Raw genomic sequence first — 12,732 nt, 5'->3', positions numbered from 1 at the left:
TCCGTTCCCCCTGTGAAGTTATATGCAATTTATACGTACAGTATGCGTGACATACCCGCATCGACAGTCCAAATCCGTCCGATCGATCTCGATCCCAGCGTCGATCTCCCTCATCCCCTAACCACAACACCCTAAGCCCAACACCCTAAATACACCCTAACCACCACACCTAACTACACCCTAACCACTACTACAAACTATACACACTATACTCACTAGTACCTAATAGCAGCCTATAAAATACTACACCAAGCCAAGCCCCAAACCCACAAATCAGCCCTACCAAAACGCGTGGCTCAACCCAAATCGATCAGCCCCGCAACCCCTCCACTGAGCTGAGCTACTTCCATCCGATTCTCTTTCTTTTGCTTCCCCCTTTTCTCCCTCCTTCTTCCATCGATTTTCTATCTTCTATCTTCTATCTTCATCTTCTATCTCAATCTCCATCTCCATCTCCATCTCCCTCATCCAACCCAAAATGTCCTACGGAAACCAAGAATACGGCGGCGGCGGCTCAGGCAGCAACAACTACTACGACCAGAACAACGACTTCTCGGACCGCAACCAGTCCCACGGAAACTCAGGATACGGCAACCAGGGCGGAAACGGCGGCCGCCAGGAATCCAACTACGGTCGTCAGGAAGAGTCCTACGGCGGTGGTAACCAGGGCGGCAACTACGGCCGTCAGGAAGATTCCTACGGCGGTGGCAACCAGGGCAGCAACTACGGTCGTCAGGAATCCAACTACGGCCGCCAGGAAGAGTCCTACGGCGGCGGTAACCAGGGTGGCTACAATAACAACAACAACAACTCCAACTCCAGCTACGGCGAACAATCCCACCACAACCGCCGCAACAGCAACAGCAGTGACGACTTCAGCGGTGCTGCGCAGCACGCTCAGGAACACTATGATAGTGGGTCGTCGGGCTCGCTCTTCAACTCTGCTTTGAACTTCATTAAGGAGCGCAAGAGTGGATATAATGACTCTGAGGTTGATGAGCAGCATGCTGTGCAGTCGCACCAGGCTATGTATGGCTCAGGCTCTAACTCTGGCTCTGAGCAGCATGATAGTCAGACTCTGGGTGCCGGGGCTGCTATGCAGGCTTTGAAGATGTTCACTAGTGGTGGTTCTTCGGATGGCGGTATGGATAAGAATAAGTTGATTGGGCTTGCTATGGCCCAGGCTGGGAAGTTGTGGGAGGATAAGAATTCGTCTGGAAATGTGGTATGTTCTTTTCTTTGTTTGTTTCCCCGAGTTTGATTTGGTTACTAATTTTCGTCTTTTTTTTCAATTCTAGTCTGGTGATAAACAGTCTGCTGTTAACAATGCTGCCGAGATGGCTTTGAAGATGTACATGAAGAGCCAGGGTGGTGGTGTTGGTGGAACTGGTGGTGCCAGTGGATTGATGGGTCTCGCCAGCAAGTTCCTCTCTTAGATGGATGCTAGCTAAGTCATGCACGAATTGGCTCGACAGGCCTTGGGATTCATTCGATTTTGATTGTATGTAGTTCGAACATAGCCATCTATGACCAGCATCAGAATGACAGACACACATGGACATAACTATGTACTTCTCTTTGCAAGAAACTGCAAGAAACTGAAAAACGGTATATATTGAACTGGATGGAATCTAAGGTAAAAAAAGGCCACCAAAGTAAGCCAATAACAGAACTGAACAACACTCACTGTCTCATGTCGTCAAATACATACATAGAGCCAGAATGGAAGAAGGGAAAAATGGAAAAATCGAGGAAGATACCCGCAAAGGTCAACGCTAAGCGCAGAAAAAGTCCAACACCGCGACCGACCCTAAACAAACTCGCGCAAAATGCTCAAATCTACCACTCGTCATCATCGTCGTGTTTGCCCTGCATTGCGGTCTGTCGCGCCCGCAGCGCCTCGGCGAGACCGCCTGCGAGACTTGCGTTCGATGTGCTGTTGGGTGTGCCGCGCCCACTGGCACCAGAGGAGTCACCTGAGTTCATGCTCGTCGTGCTATCCCTGGGTGCTGGTGGGGGCGCGGGCTTGCGGCCGGCCATGTTGGGTCGCTTGGCGGGAGGGGCTGGAGGGGCGGGCTTGCTCTTGGCGGCAGCGGCTGCGCCATTGGGAGTAGGACTGGGAGTTGCGCGGGGTGCCGCGGGGGGCGGGGGTGGTGCGGGTTTAGGCGTGGGAGCGGCAGCGACTTCTTCAAGATAGGCTTCGGGGGCCCAGCCTTGAGCAGAGGTTGATGTGTTCATGCACAGCCACCAGCCTGGGATCATTAGTATTGTAGCAGTAGAGGTGGAGAGATGTACGTACCATTTCCTTCCTTGGACACAATCTGTACAACTTCGCCAGTGCGGACAGAAAGCTCGTTGGCCCGGTCGCTGTTAAAGTCATACTTGACCTTGGCAGTGGGCTTCTTCGCCGCTGGAGGGGCCGCAGGGGGAGGTGGTGGCGGGGCTCTAACAGAATCACTGGACTGGTTGCGGGTGTGGGCTGCTGCTGCAGCTGCCACGGGTTGAGGCACGACCCGCGGCTGGGCAGGCTGCGGTACTGCTGCGGGCTGGGGGTGGGCCGTGGAAGAGGTTGCGCGGCAGGGACAGGTCTGCGAGCAGCCTGGGACAGCTTCGAGGGACCGCCACCAGGGCCACCGGGACGGAGAAGCTTGCCCTTGGTGACCGGACGAGCAGCAACTGCCTTTGCTCGCGGGGTGGGCTTGGAAACAGAGCTGGGAGGTTCACCAGCACTGGTGTGGATTGTGCTACTCTTGTAACTGTCCACATTTCCAGCAGCCGGGTCCTTGACCACCTTGACCATGGCCAACTTGCCAGGCTTCTTGTTGTATTCAATGCTTTCTCCGACCTTCAAAGTGAAAGCGCCACGCAACACGGTAGAGAGGTGAGTAAAGAACTCGGTCTTGAAGACACAGTTGAGAAGAGGGTCAGGCTCCTGGGCTCCGATGACCAGGGAGAACCAGTCATCTTTGAGAGTCGAAGTGCTGACACTCTTAACAGCTCCAACAGGGACCGTTCGTTCTGACGCGATGACAAGCTGGTTGTTGACGATGCTCTGCGACACAATGTAGATATGACGGTTCGTCAATACCAGAATCCGAGGAACAGGCTTGCTGGAACGACCAAACTTGGAAACCAAGAGCTCGGCACGGCAAGAGAACACAATATCTTCTGAACTGCTGATGTTTGCACCATTGCGGACCATTTCACCAGGACCGCCAGCGTTACCGACGCCAAGGTAATCGCCTAGGAAGCGACGCGATCCCAGCAAACTCATTCTGCGACGCTCCTTACGGCCTTGTAAAATCTGATGACCTTGGTCACGAACCTTGATCAGCTCGAGGCCACCGTTCATGCGGCGCCAGAAGCGCTGGATACGGATCGCACATTCGATGCGGTACCGGAGGTAGTTTCTCCAAGCGCGTTGGATTCGAATGGCCATGTTATGCCAGTACTTATCACGCATAGCTTCAAGCGCAAACAGCGTCTCGGGAGTCTTGACGAACACCTTGGTAATACCCATTTGGTATTCCTCGGCGGGAATACGGGTATCCTTCAAGATCTGCTTGGCACCAGTTTCCACATCACCAGTCCACGTGTAGTCACCGGCGTAGGATGTCTTAGGAGATAGGAGGTAGAAACGCTCAACGAACTTGTCAAACGTTTGACGATAGGCGAAACCAGCACGACGAATGCGGACGTTCTCTTGAAGACCAAGGTACTTGATCTGGTGAAGAACGTTACCAACATTGTACTCCTTGGGAGCCTTGTTATCGTTGGGCTTGATGGTACGAATGTAAGACGGCTGCGCCTTCATGAGCGTGGCCACAAGATCATTGGCAGATGCCTTGATCTTGTCACCAGCGGTAGGCGGGCGTCGCTTGTCATCTTGGTTCACCTGGTTGGGGAACAGAGTGTGAACGAATTCATTGCTACTCGATTGAGCGAGGTTCAATAAATCCTTCAGCAACTGGTCCTTGTTCTTATCGGTCATTCCCTCAACTGCGTAGGCGACATCACCTGCGTAATGCTTGACAATGAATTGGCCCTGGCGACCCTCAAAGTTGGGATTTTGAGACAGGAAGTTCAATCTGCCAACGAAAGTGTTATCCGCAGCGCTGGAATCAGCGTGGGCAGTTGCGCAGGCGTCGTTCAAGGCAGCGAAGACACCAGGAGGCCGCTTGTCTTCGATCAACGAACACACCACCTTGTTGTCGAAGTACTTGATCGGCGTCCACTTGATCTCCTCACGAGCATATTCATCCTGTTCGGCTTTCAAGGTCAACTGAATGAAAATCTGCTGCAACTTTTCATTGACGTAGTTAATGCAAAGTTGTTCGAAGGAATTCTTCTCGAAAATCTCGAATCCATAAATATCCAGAATACCGATCGAGTTGCTGATAGATCCACGAGCAGTCAGGGACTGGTTAACGCGACCCACAATCCAATCGAACAGGTTGAAGTAGATTCCCTTGGACAAAGCGTCCCGAACAGCGGAAGCTTGGACTTGGTTAAGTGGAACCTCGTAAACAGAGCCTCGGCGGCCTCCTCGGGCGGTCTCCATCAGGCGAATTGTCAAGGCCTTGTTGACTTGAGCGGCATCGACTTCCAAAAGATAGGCAACAAAGTCGACAACGGACTGATCGGTAATCATAGCATTACCAGAGTCATCCTCGCTGAATTGCACATTACCGATCCATAGAATTGCGGCCAGCATGCGGAACACGTTGTCCTGCTCCGCGTCGCTCATTCCGATGACCTTCATCGCATCCACTGTATCCTTGAACTCGGCAACATCGTCGACTCCGGGCACATCGAAACACTTCGAGCGACTCGTGTAAAGGTATGATTGCGGCTGTTGTAGGCCGAAAGTGTCGCGGTACTTTTGTGGTGCGCCCTTTGTGAGCTGGTAGAAAATGTGGAAGTTTCGTTCGTTTGTGATCTGTCCAACGACTCGAGATTTCTCCAATAGATAGTTGGTAATGTTGGCTCCCACCGGCTCCCCGTTGGCATTGAACTCCAATTCAAGGTACTTGCCGAATCGCGACGAGTTATTGTTGCGCAGGGTTTTCGCATTACCGAAAGACTCTAGTAACGGATTAGTGGCCAACACCATGTCCTTGGTCTGTTGAATTGACGAATCGCCGCCGCCAGATACACTGGCAATGTATTGCATGATCCTCTTGGCTGCCTCCGTCTTTCCGGCACCGGATTCTCCGGAAATAATAACACACTGGTTATCCTTGTAAGACTTCATATTATAGTATGCGGATTCGGCGACTCCGAATACATGAGGAGGAACTTCGAGACGGTTCTTGCCGCGGTACGAATCGAGAACATGATCGGTGTAGATGCCCACTGGAATCACACGGTTAGCCAACCAGTCTAAAACTCATCGCGAGTAAACTTACAATCGCGGAAAGGGTTCACCGAGACCAACACATGGCCAATGTAAGTCTAAACATCACCCGTCAGCCTGTACTCGTGTTCGCGCACAACCCCGCAGTCTGCGAAAGTGATCCCTTACATAAATCTCGTCATGTTCAAATCGGAGTTTCAGATTGTCGTTGATTGCCTCGTTGGAAATCTTGCTGAGCAGAGTAAGATCTGACACTCCGATCTCCTTCTTTTTGCTACTTTCGAACGTGGCCTTCTTGACCTGCTGCTTGCCCCCCGCTGACCGGCCATCGCCAACGTCGGCGGCAGCTTTGTTCCGCCCAAAACGGCTCTTCTTCTCCCCACCCGCGGGGCGTCGTGATTGACCCTATTCAATCGGGGGTCAGTTTGGTGTTTCCACGGCGGATCACGGTAGTCTTACCATTCTTGTGTATGTATCGAGCTCTCTGGATGTCGCGCTCCGGCGACAAATGCAAATATGACCTGTCAACTGTAAATTGAAAGAGTGTACAAAGAGTGTGAGGTGTAAAGTGTCAGCCGGGTAGAGTGTGGAAGTGTAGAGAGAGTGTAGAGTGGAAGGGGACTTACGTACGACACAGTCAAACGGAGACAAACACTGCGCCACACCAGGGTCTTCGGTTGCTGCCTCAGGGGCAAATCAGACGGAACTCCCGTATAGTTCGGGGTTTGATGATTATTCCGACTTCTCCTCCACTCATATCGCTTTCCTTTGTTCATTCTTTCTTTTTTCTACCCGTCCGCCACGCGCGTCACCGGCTTTGTGGCTAATGCGGGTCAAGAATAGAAGCATCGACGTCATTGGGCATATTTCTTAAAATCTACTGCCTAATCACAATCTGGTCAAGGTTGCAATTGGGCTTCAACTTGTGGACCATGGATAAACAGTCTTAGTATGAATCATGAGTCTAGGCTGTATCATATGGGTGGGTATAACTGAATATAAGCCAACTCTACTGGGAAGGGATGACATGTTTGTAAAATATAGAGATGGAAGAGAAGGAATCATCGAAGTAGCAAGTTAAAAGAAAGACAAAAGCAGACCAAAGCTTGGAGACAAAGATATTTGAAGCAGGCTGAAATTAAAGCCTGACTATTAGTCTATATACATGAACAGAGGGGAGAGTATCAACAATGAACCCCGCCGGAAATTGCCAAAGCAATAACCTCTCCAAGGCTTATAGCTGAAACGAGGAAAATCCTCGTCTTTAATGTGACAGGGTATCTAGATAGAACAAAAGAATACATGCAAGCTCACCTGCTTTGGCAGGGTGGGGATATATCAAACGCGACAATCAAGTCAATGAATATCACGTACTCTTTGGCGTAGGGACCGATACCTTCTCGGCGGCAGCAGGTTTCGATGTATCCGTCGACGATGCGGTCTTATCCGATACAGGTTCGCCATCTGGTACACCCGGAGATTCAGTCGGTTCAGCGCTCTGGCTAAAACTAACATAAGAAGCAATGCGTGAGAGCCACCCTTGGGGCACCTCCGGTGTTTCCACTTCTGGTGCTTGTTCATAGATCTCCTTCGATAGAATTCTGTTCGTCGCTAGCTTGGGTAGCTCGCCGTGCTTCGCTCGGAGCTGAAGCAACTCCTTTTCAAGAGCGACCAGAGCCCCGCGTGCTGCTTGCTCCGATTGTTCCAGTGCCACCAATCGGTCTTCGACATCTGATCGCCGTGTGCTTTCCTTTTGCCGTGAGCGCCATGACTCGAAAAGAATTAGGCCTCCTGCAACAAGGAAAAGGAAGGATTCGGATATAAAATTGGCACCGGACTCGATCGCTTTCGATTCGGAGAGTGGCCGAATACGATAGTGCTGAGGTTTTGCTGCTTCTTCGGCGGCAGCTTTGGCTTTGGCTTCCGCGTCCTCCACAGCCTTGGTTTCTGCGGCGTTCTTGACGGTCGGCGAAGTTGGCTTGAGTTTCCTCGCTGCAGCTTCGGCCGCAGCTTGTTTTTGTGAAGCTGCAGTGTCTCGAATGGAACCTAATCGGAGGCGCATATCAAATCGGTGGAGGGCCTGCGCCATTGAGACGCAGATCTTGCGGAATCGCTCATGTTCGCGGGCTTGGCCTTTGATTTGACTCTGTTGCCTTGTTAGCGTGAGGGTTGATTGACAGTGGGGGATAGCTTACAGCAATAGGCTTGGACAATGTCCTAATTGCCAAGGAAGAGAGCTTTAGTGTTAACGACATGGTGCTTAGAGGGGAAATGAACCTTGGAAGCTTGAGAAGCTTGAGTCACTTTCTTACATCAGATCCAGGCACGGCTGACTCAGCAGTGGTCCGGGCGTCCAGGTTTGGACTATACGAAAAGGTCAATGACCAACCTGACTTCGACTTTGTTGTATTTCATCCCATTCGTTATTGGACAAATAACCACTCAGATAGATATTTCTTATGTCTGCTAACTAGTTTCTCCCAATTTTGACGAGTATCTTACTGAGTCTCGGACCCGGTCCCTGCACATCTGGTTGACTGCGCTTGGATCACAGCCAAAAGCGACTGACGCTAGTATAAGCAATATGTGAAACCTGGGCAAGGTTTGACAGGTCGGAGATCCCCGAAGTTCTGAACTGTGTTCTCTTGGTGTGGGGATACATTTTCCGGGGTTCTTCGCAATTCAAGCACCCAGATACTGAATGCAAGTGGCCAATCACCTCATGCATACATTCCCAGCATCATTTGGTCTCCCGTCTGAGACATACGCAAGCTTCTCCCGCCACAGCCTCGGTTCCGAGATAAGAATAATTTAGCTTCCCTCATCAACCACTCAGATGGTGTGATTGGCTCCCTAGCGTGGAAATATTTTCTACACTGGTTCTGTCCGCGCTGTTTGTTCCCTCAGACAACATGGCGGATTTCGAGGGTCATCCCAAGACAGGGAGTAGGTACACCGTACAAGATGTGGAAGATCAACTACCCCCACATGCAGGTCCATCAAACGACAGCATCCCAGACGATGGACAGATCGTGACCCAGCGTGAACGCCAAAGTCTGATTCGCGGCCTGGGTCAGCGTCATATTCAGATGATTGCCATTGCGGGTGCAATTGTATGTGGGGTTCATATTCCTGTCATGTTCTTGTCTAACTTTCGCATAGGGAACTGGACTGTTCCTCGGACTTGGTGGGTCTATCGCTACTGGCGGTCCTCTAGGTGCCCTGTTGGGCTATATGTTTGTCGGCATAATCGTCTGCTGCATTCAATTTGCCCTGGGTGAAGTTTCAGCACTGCTTCCAGTCACTGGATCTTTTGTTCGACATGCAGAGGTCCTCGTGGACCCGGCGCTTTCATTTGCGATCGGATGGAATGTCGTGTATGGATGCTTTATCAGTGTTCCGAGTGAGATTTCCGCCAGCGTAGTCTTGATCCAGTATTGGACAGACATCAATGCGGCTGTGTGGGTGACTATCCTCATCGTAGTCTCCGTGGTGGTCGCTATCTCGTTCATTCGCGTCTATGGTGAGATCGAGTTTATCTTCGCCATATTGAAGATCCTCCTCGTAATTTTCGTGGTGATTCTGGGCCTGGTGATTGACCTGGGTGGTGTGCCTGGGGTCCCACGAAAGGGATTCCACTATTGGAAAGAACCTGGACCATTCGTCGAGTACATCACCACCGGTTCTTGGGGCCACTTCCTTGGCTTTTGGGCTGTCATGACCAACGCCGTGTATTCATTCGCAGGAGTGGAGTCTCTCGCTATGGCCGCTGCTGAGACAAGGAATCCACGCCAAAATATCCCAAAGGCTTGCAAGAGGGTCTTTGCGCGTGTGTCCATATTCTATCTTGCTGCAGTGCTTATCGTTGGCATGTTGGTCTCTAGTGCGGATGAGCGTCTCGGCAATGACTCCGGTACTGCGGCAACAAGTCCCTTTGTCATTGCTGCCGGTGATGCAGGCATCAAGGCTATCCCGTCTGTTGTGAACGCTGTCTGCTTGACTTCTGCGTGGTCTGCTTCCAATCAGAGTATCTTGGCAGGAACAAGAACCTTATACGGTCTCGCCATTAAGGGCCATGCCCCTAAGATTTTCCTGCGGACTAGCAAGTGGGGTGTGCCTTACATGTGTGTATTGCTGCAGGTTGTTTTCTCTCTTCTTGCCTACATGTGCGTCTCTAATGGCGCCATGAATGTCTTTTGGTGGTTCGTTGATTTGACAGCTGCTGGTACGTTGGTCTCGTGGATCACTATCGCGCTGAACCATATTCGGCTTCTACAAGCGATGGACAAACAGGGCATTCCTGTTACAGCTTTGCCGTGGCACAATCGGATTACTAGTGCGTATTCCTGTTAAATTTATAAGATTGACTATACTGACTCTTTCCAGGATACACCAGTTGGTTCGCGTTGATCTCCTGCGTTATTATCCTCTTGACTGGAGGATTTGTGGTTTTCACCAAAGGAAACTGGGATCCAGCCTCATTTGTGTCATCTTATCTGTATGTTTTTTTATCTCGTCCGCTCGTGACCCAGCTAACAGAAGATGTAGCGATATTCCCCTTGTTCTTCTTGCATATGGGGGTTACAAACTAATCCGTCGGACCGAGATTATACCACTCAGCCAAGTGCCTGTGCAACTGGCAATTGACGAAGCAAATAACGACCCAGACAACGTGCCAATCAAGAAAGACAGCATTTGGGCGAAGATGAATATTCTTTGGGGATGATACATTCTCTACGAAGAAGTCATATGATCTTATTTGAGGATCGAGCCAGAGGCAGACGTGAAACAGAGAGCGCGATATATCTAAATGAATAACTCAGACATTTCTACGTCTTGGGGATATCATACTAATACTTCACCTTTCTTTCATCACCTATAAATAATTTCGGGCTTTTCTATGCAGTTTCTTTTCTAATCTTCAATTACGACGTCTTCTATTGACTCGCACTATATAACGTTTTCTCGGTTCCCAGGTACGTCAGTCATACCTTGCTACCTTTATACTAAGCTCTACGCCTCATAAATATAGCCAGCGAATATACCGCGCGGTCGGTAAATCCTGTAATCAATATAATACAATATATGCCCCTTCGGAAAACTTAGTCGATGCTAACACCAGCCCGCGATCGTCGGAGTTAGCTAAACCCGCCCACGGACCCTCGGATCAGACTGTTCACCCAAACGATACCCCGAGGCATTCTGCACCATTCCAGTAATTCCTTAATATAAATTAAGTCCGACGTTGGCACCGGAACGATTACCGAGAAACCATAAGGGGTGCAAACACCGTTATCCCCGAGATATACGAGTGGAGGACTAGCCCATATCACGACTCCACTTACCGCAGGGACGCAGATCAACCTGGGCATCTATATAAAGCTCTGTCAAAGGTTCGCTTTTAGTACACGCATTCAAATCAATACTCTGTATTCTGTTTATCTTCACACTACATTATGTCTGCTTCAAACACTGGTGTCTGGCTGCTCGAAGCGGGTGGCCAATTCGTCGTTCAGGAGGCTCCGATGTATACTCCTGGTCCTAATGAGATTCTTGTGAAGAACAAGGCTGTTGCTGTTAATCCAAGTTAGTCTATCTCTCCTTCTTTTGTCATTCAACGTATCAATCACTAATTCAATATATGGCAGTGGACTGGAAGATCCAGCTCTATGGTCCCCATCTGCCATTCCCAAGCAAATACCCATTTGTGAGTTCCTTTGGCGCAAGGCACGACTGAGACTGATACATAATGCTATTCAGATCCTAGGTGCCGATCTTGCCGGTGAAGTGTACGAAGTAGGCAAAGATGTTACAAAATTCAAGAAAGGCGATCGCATAGCCGGGTATGATATATATCTCCAACTACAAAGTGTGTATAACTATGAAGTATCATGCTAACATCACAAGAAACGCAAATTGGTTTCTCTCCCATGACATCCGAGATAGTGCCTACCAGAACTACACAATAATCAATGCCGCCGTCGCCGTCCACCTCCCGGCAAATATCCCCTTCACAGAAGGCAGTGTCATTCCGTTGGCTGTGAACACTTCGGCAATGGCCCTCTTCCCACCTGCTCGTCTAGGTCTTCCACTTCCCAGATCTCCTAAGCCAGAGCCAATTGGCAAGGTGATCATTGTCTGGGGTGCTTCGTCGAGTTGTGGGTCTATGGCTGTTCAACTTGCCGTTGCATCGGGTGCTACTGTTGTTGCTACGGCTTCGGGTAAGAATCACAAGTTTGTGAGGTCGCTAGGTGCAACTGCTGTTGTGGACTATAAGAGTGAAGATGTTGTTTCGGAGTTGATTGATACGGTTAAAAAGGCTGGAGGTGAATTTTTAGGGGCTTTGGATGCTATTGGGGATGATCAGACCTGGAGGTTGTGTGTCGATGTGGTGCAGGGTCTTGGGTGTGGCCGGGTGGTTAGCAATAACCCGAGGATTCCAGTAAAAGATATTCCTGAGGGAACTGAGGTTCTTGGTGGTAAGTTTCCTTTCTTCTTCTAGACTGTGATCAAGCTGATAATGATCCTCATTGGTAGTGACTGATACTGCAAATATCGGTGACAACAAGGAGATTGTGGAGGGTATTTGGGCCAATTTCCTCCCACAGGCATTGAATGATGGAACTTTCAAGTGTCTTCCTGAGGCGATAGTATTGAAAGGGTTGGACAAGGTTGCTGAGGGCGTTGCTCGGTGTCAGAAGGGAGTTTCGGCTGCAAAGGTTGTTGTAGAGCTTTGATTTACTTCATACCCACTTTCAAGTAACTCAGATTCAGTCATAGCCGCAGCATAGTATATGCTGTTATTGGATCTGATTTGAATGGAGTTTAGTTGTTCTTGTTCCGTTGAAAAAGTATGGCGGTCGGAATTTGTGTACTGTATTGTCCCGTGCTTGAGTAATAAACATTCTCCTGATTTATCAACTAGATTTCGTAGGACATAACTGTGATGGTGTATTTCAGCAATATCAGGTGATCTTCTTGTAATAGAATCGATAATAGTAGACTTGATTGCTGTAAATCAGGCATCCGATGAAAATTATAGATATTAATGGGAGTCTATGTGTGTTATGTTCGAGTAAATCTTCAAGTTATAGTATATGAGAAAGTAAGCCTAGAAAAAAATAAAGCACTGAGCTCAATCCAGTAAGAAAATTTACCTGCTTGGTCCGTGAGAATGTGTGGAGTCTGGATTTTCATGTAAACAAACAAAGATATTTAACGTTATGACTGCCACGCAACAAAGCGAGAAATTATAATTAAAGATCTCAGCTATAGACAAAGCTATATATCTGATGTATCAAGCAAGCTAGTTATTATTTGAATAATTGTCTCAAGCATACAGTATATCAAGGGCGAACGCATGGGATAAGATGCAC

General features: G+C 49.4%; 5 protein-coding genes across 5 annotated transcripts; 3 read left to right on the top strand and 2 right to left on the bottom strand.

The window, feature by feature from the left end:
* Positions 1 to 478: 478 nt before the first annotated feature.
* On the top strand, positions 479 to 1,436 carry N7511_003760 (uncharacterized protein; the record flags this gene model as incomplete). The annotated part of the gene is made up of 2 exons (XM_057126185.1): positions 479 to 1,225; positions 1,299 to 1,436. The coding sequence occupies 2 exons, from the start codon at positions 479 to 481 to the stop codon at positions 1,434 to 1,436; spliced, it is 885 nt and encodes a 294-aa protein (XP_056985075.1).
* Positions 1,437 to 1,839: 403 nt separating this feature from the next.
* On the bottom strand, positions 1,840 to 5,818 carry N7511_003759 (class I myosin myoA; the record flags this gene model as incomplete). Its single annotated transcript, XM_057126184.1, has 6 exons — positions 1,840 to 2,252; positions 2,300 to 2,445; positions 2,511 to 5,355; positions 5,409 to 5,454; positions 5,525 to 5,761; positions 5,816 to 5,818. 6 exons carry the CDS (start codon positions 5,816 to 5,818, stop codon positions 1,840 to 1,842), a joined length of 3,690 nt encoding a protein of 1,229 aa, XP_056985074.1.
* Positions 5,819 to 6,722: 904 nt separating this feature from the next.
* Positions 6,723 to 7,611, bottom strand: N7511_003758 (OPA3 family protein; the record flags this gene model as incomplete). Its single annotated transcript, XM_057126183.1, has 2 exons — positions 6,723 to 7,502; positions 7,552 to 7,611. The coding sequence occupies 2 exons, from the start codon at positions 7,609 to 7,611 to the stop codon at positions 6,723 to 6,725; spliced, it is 840 nt and encodes a 279-aa protein (XP_056985073.1).
* A 657-nt stretch (positions 7,612 to 8,268) lies between these two features.
* Positions 8,269 to 10,082, top strand: N7511_003757 (uncharacterized protein; the record flags this gene model as incomplete). Its single annotated transcript, XM_057126182.1, has 4 exons — positions 8,269 to 8,469; positions 8,519 to 9,692; positions 9,743 to 9,854; positions 9,905 to 10,082. The coding sequence occupies 4 exons, from the start codon at positions 8,269 to 8,271 to the stop codon at positions 10,080 to 10,082; spliced, it is 1,665 nt and encodes a 554-aa protein (XP_056985072.1).
* Positions 10,083 to 10,812: 730 nt separating this feature from the next.
* On the top strand, positions 10,813 to 12,093 carry N7511_003756 (zinc-binding alcohol dehydrogenase family protein; the record flags this gene model as incomplete). The annotated part of the gene is made up of 5 exons (XM_057126181.1): positions 10,813 to 10,942; positions 11,005 to 11,063; positions 11,117 to 11,199; positions 11,264 to 11,835; positions 11,894 to 12,093. 5 exons carry the CDS (start codon positions 10,813 to 10,815, stop codon positions 12,091 to 12,093), a joined length of 1,044 nt encoding a protein of 347 aa, XP_056985071.1.
* Between the last annotated feature and the right edge of the window lie 639 nt (positions 12,094 to 12,732).

This window comes from Penicillium nucicola (assembly GCF_028828085.1).
Source record: "Penicillium nucicola strain IBT 29836 chromosome Unknown utg000003l, whole genome shotgun sequence".
Lineage (NCBI taxonomy): Eukaryota > Fungi > Ascomycota > Eurotiomycetes > Eurotiales > Aspergillaceae > Penicillium > Penicillium nucicola.
This window is presented reverse-complemented; position numbering and strand designations above follow the sequence as displayed.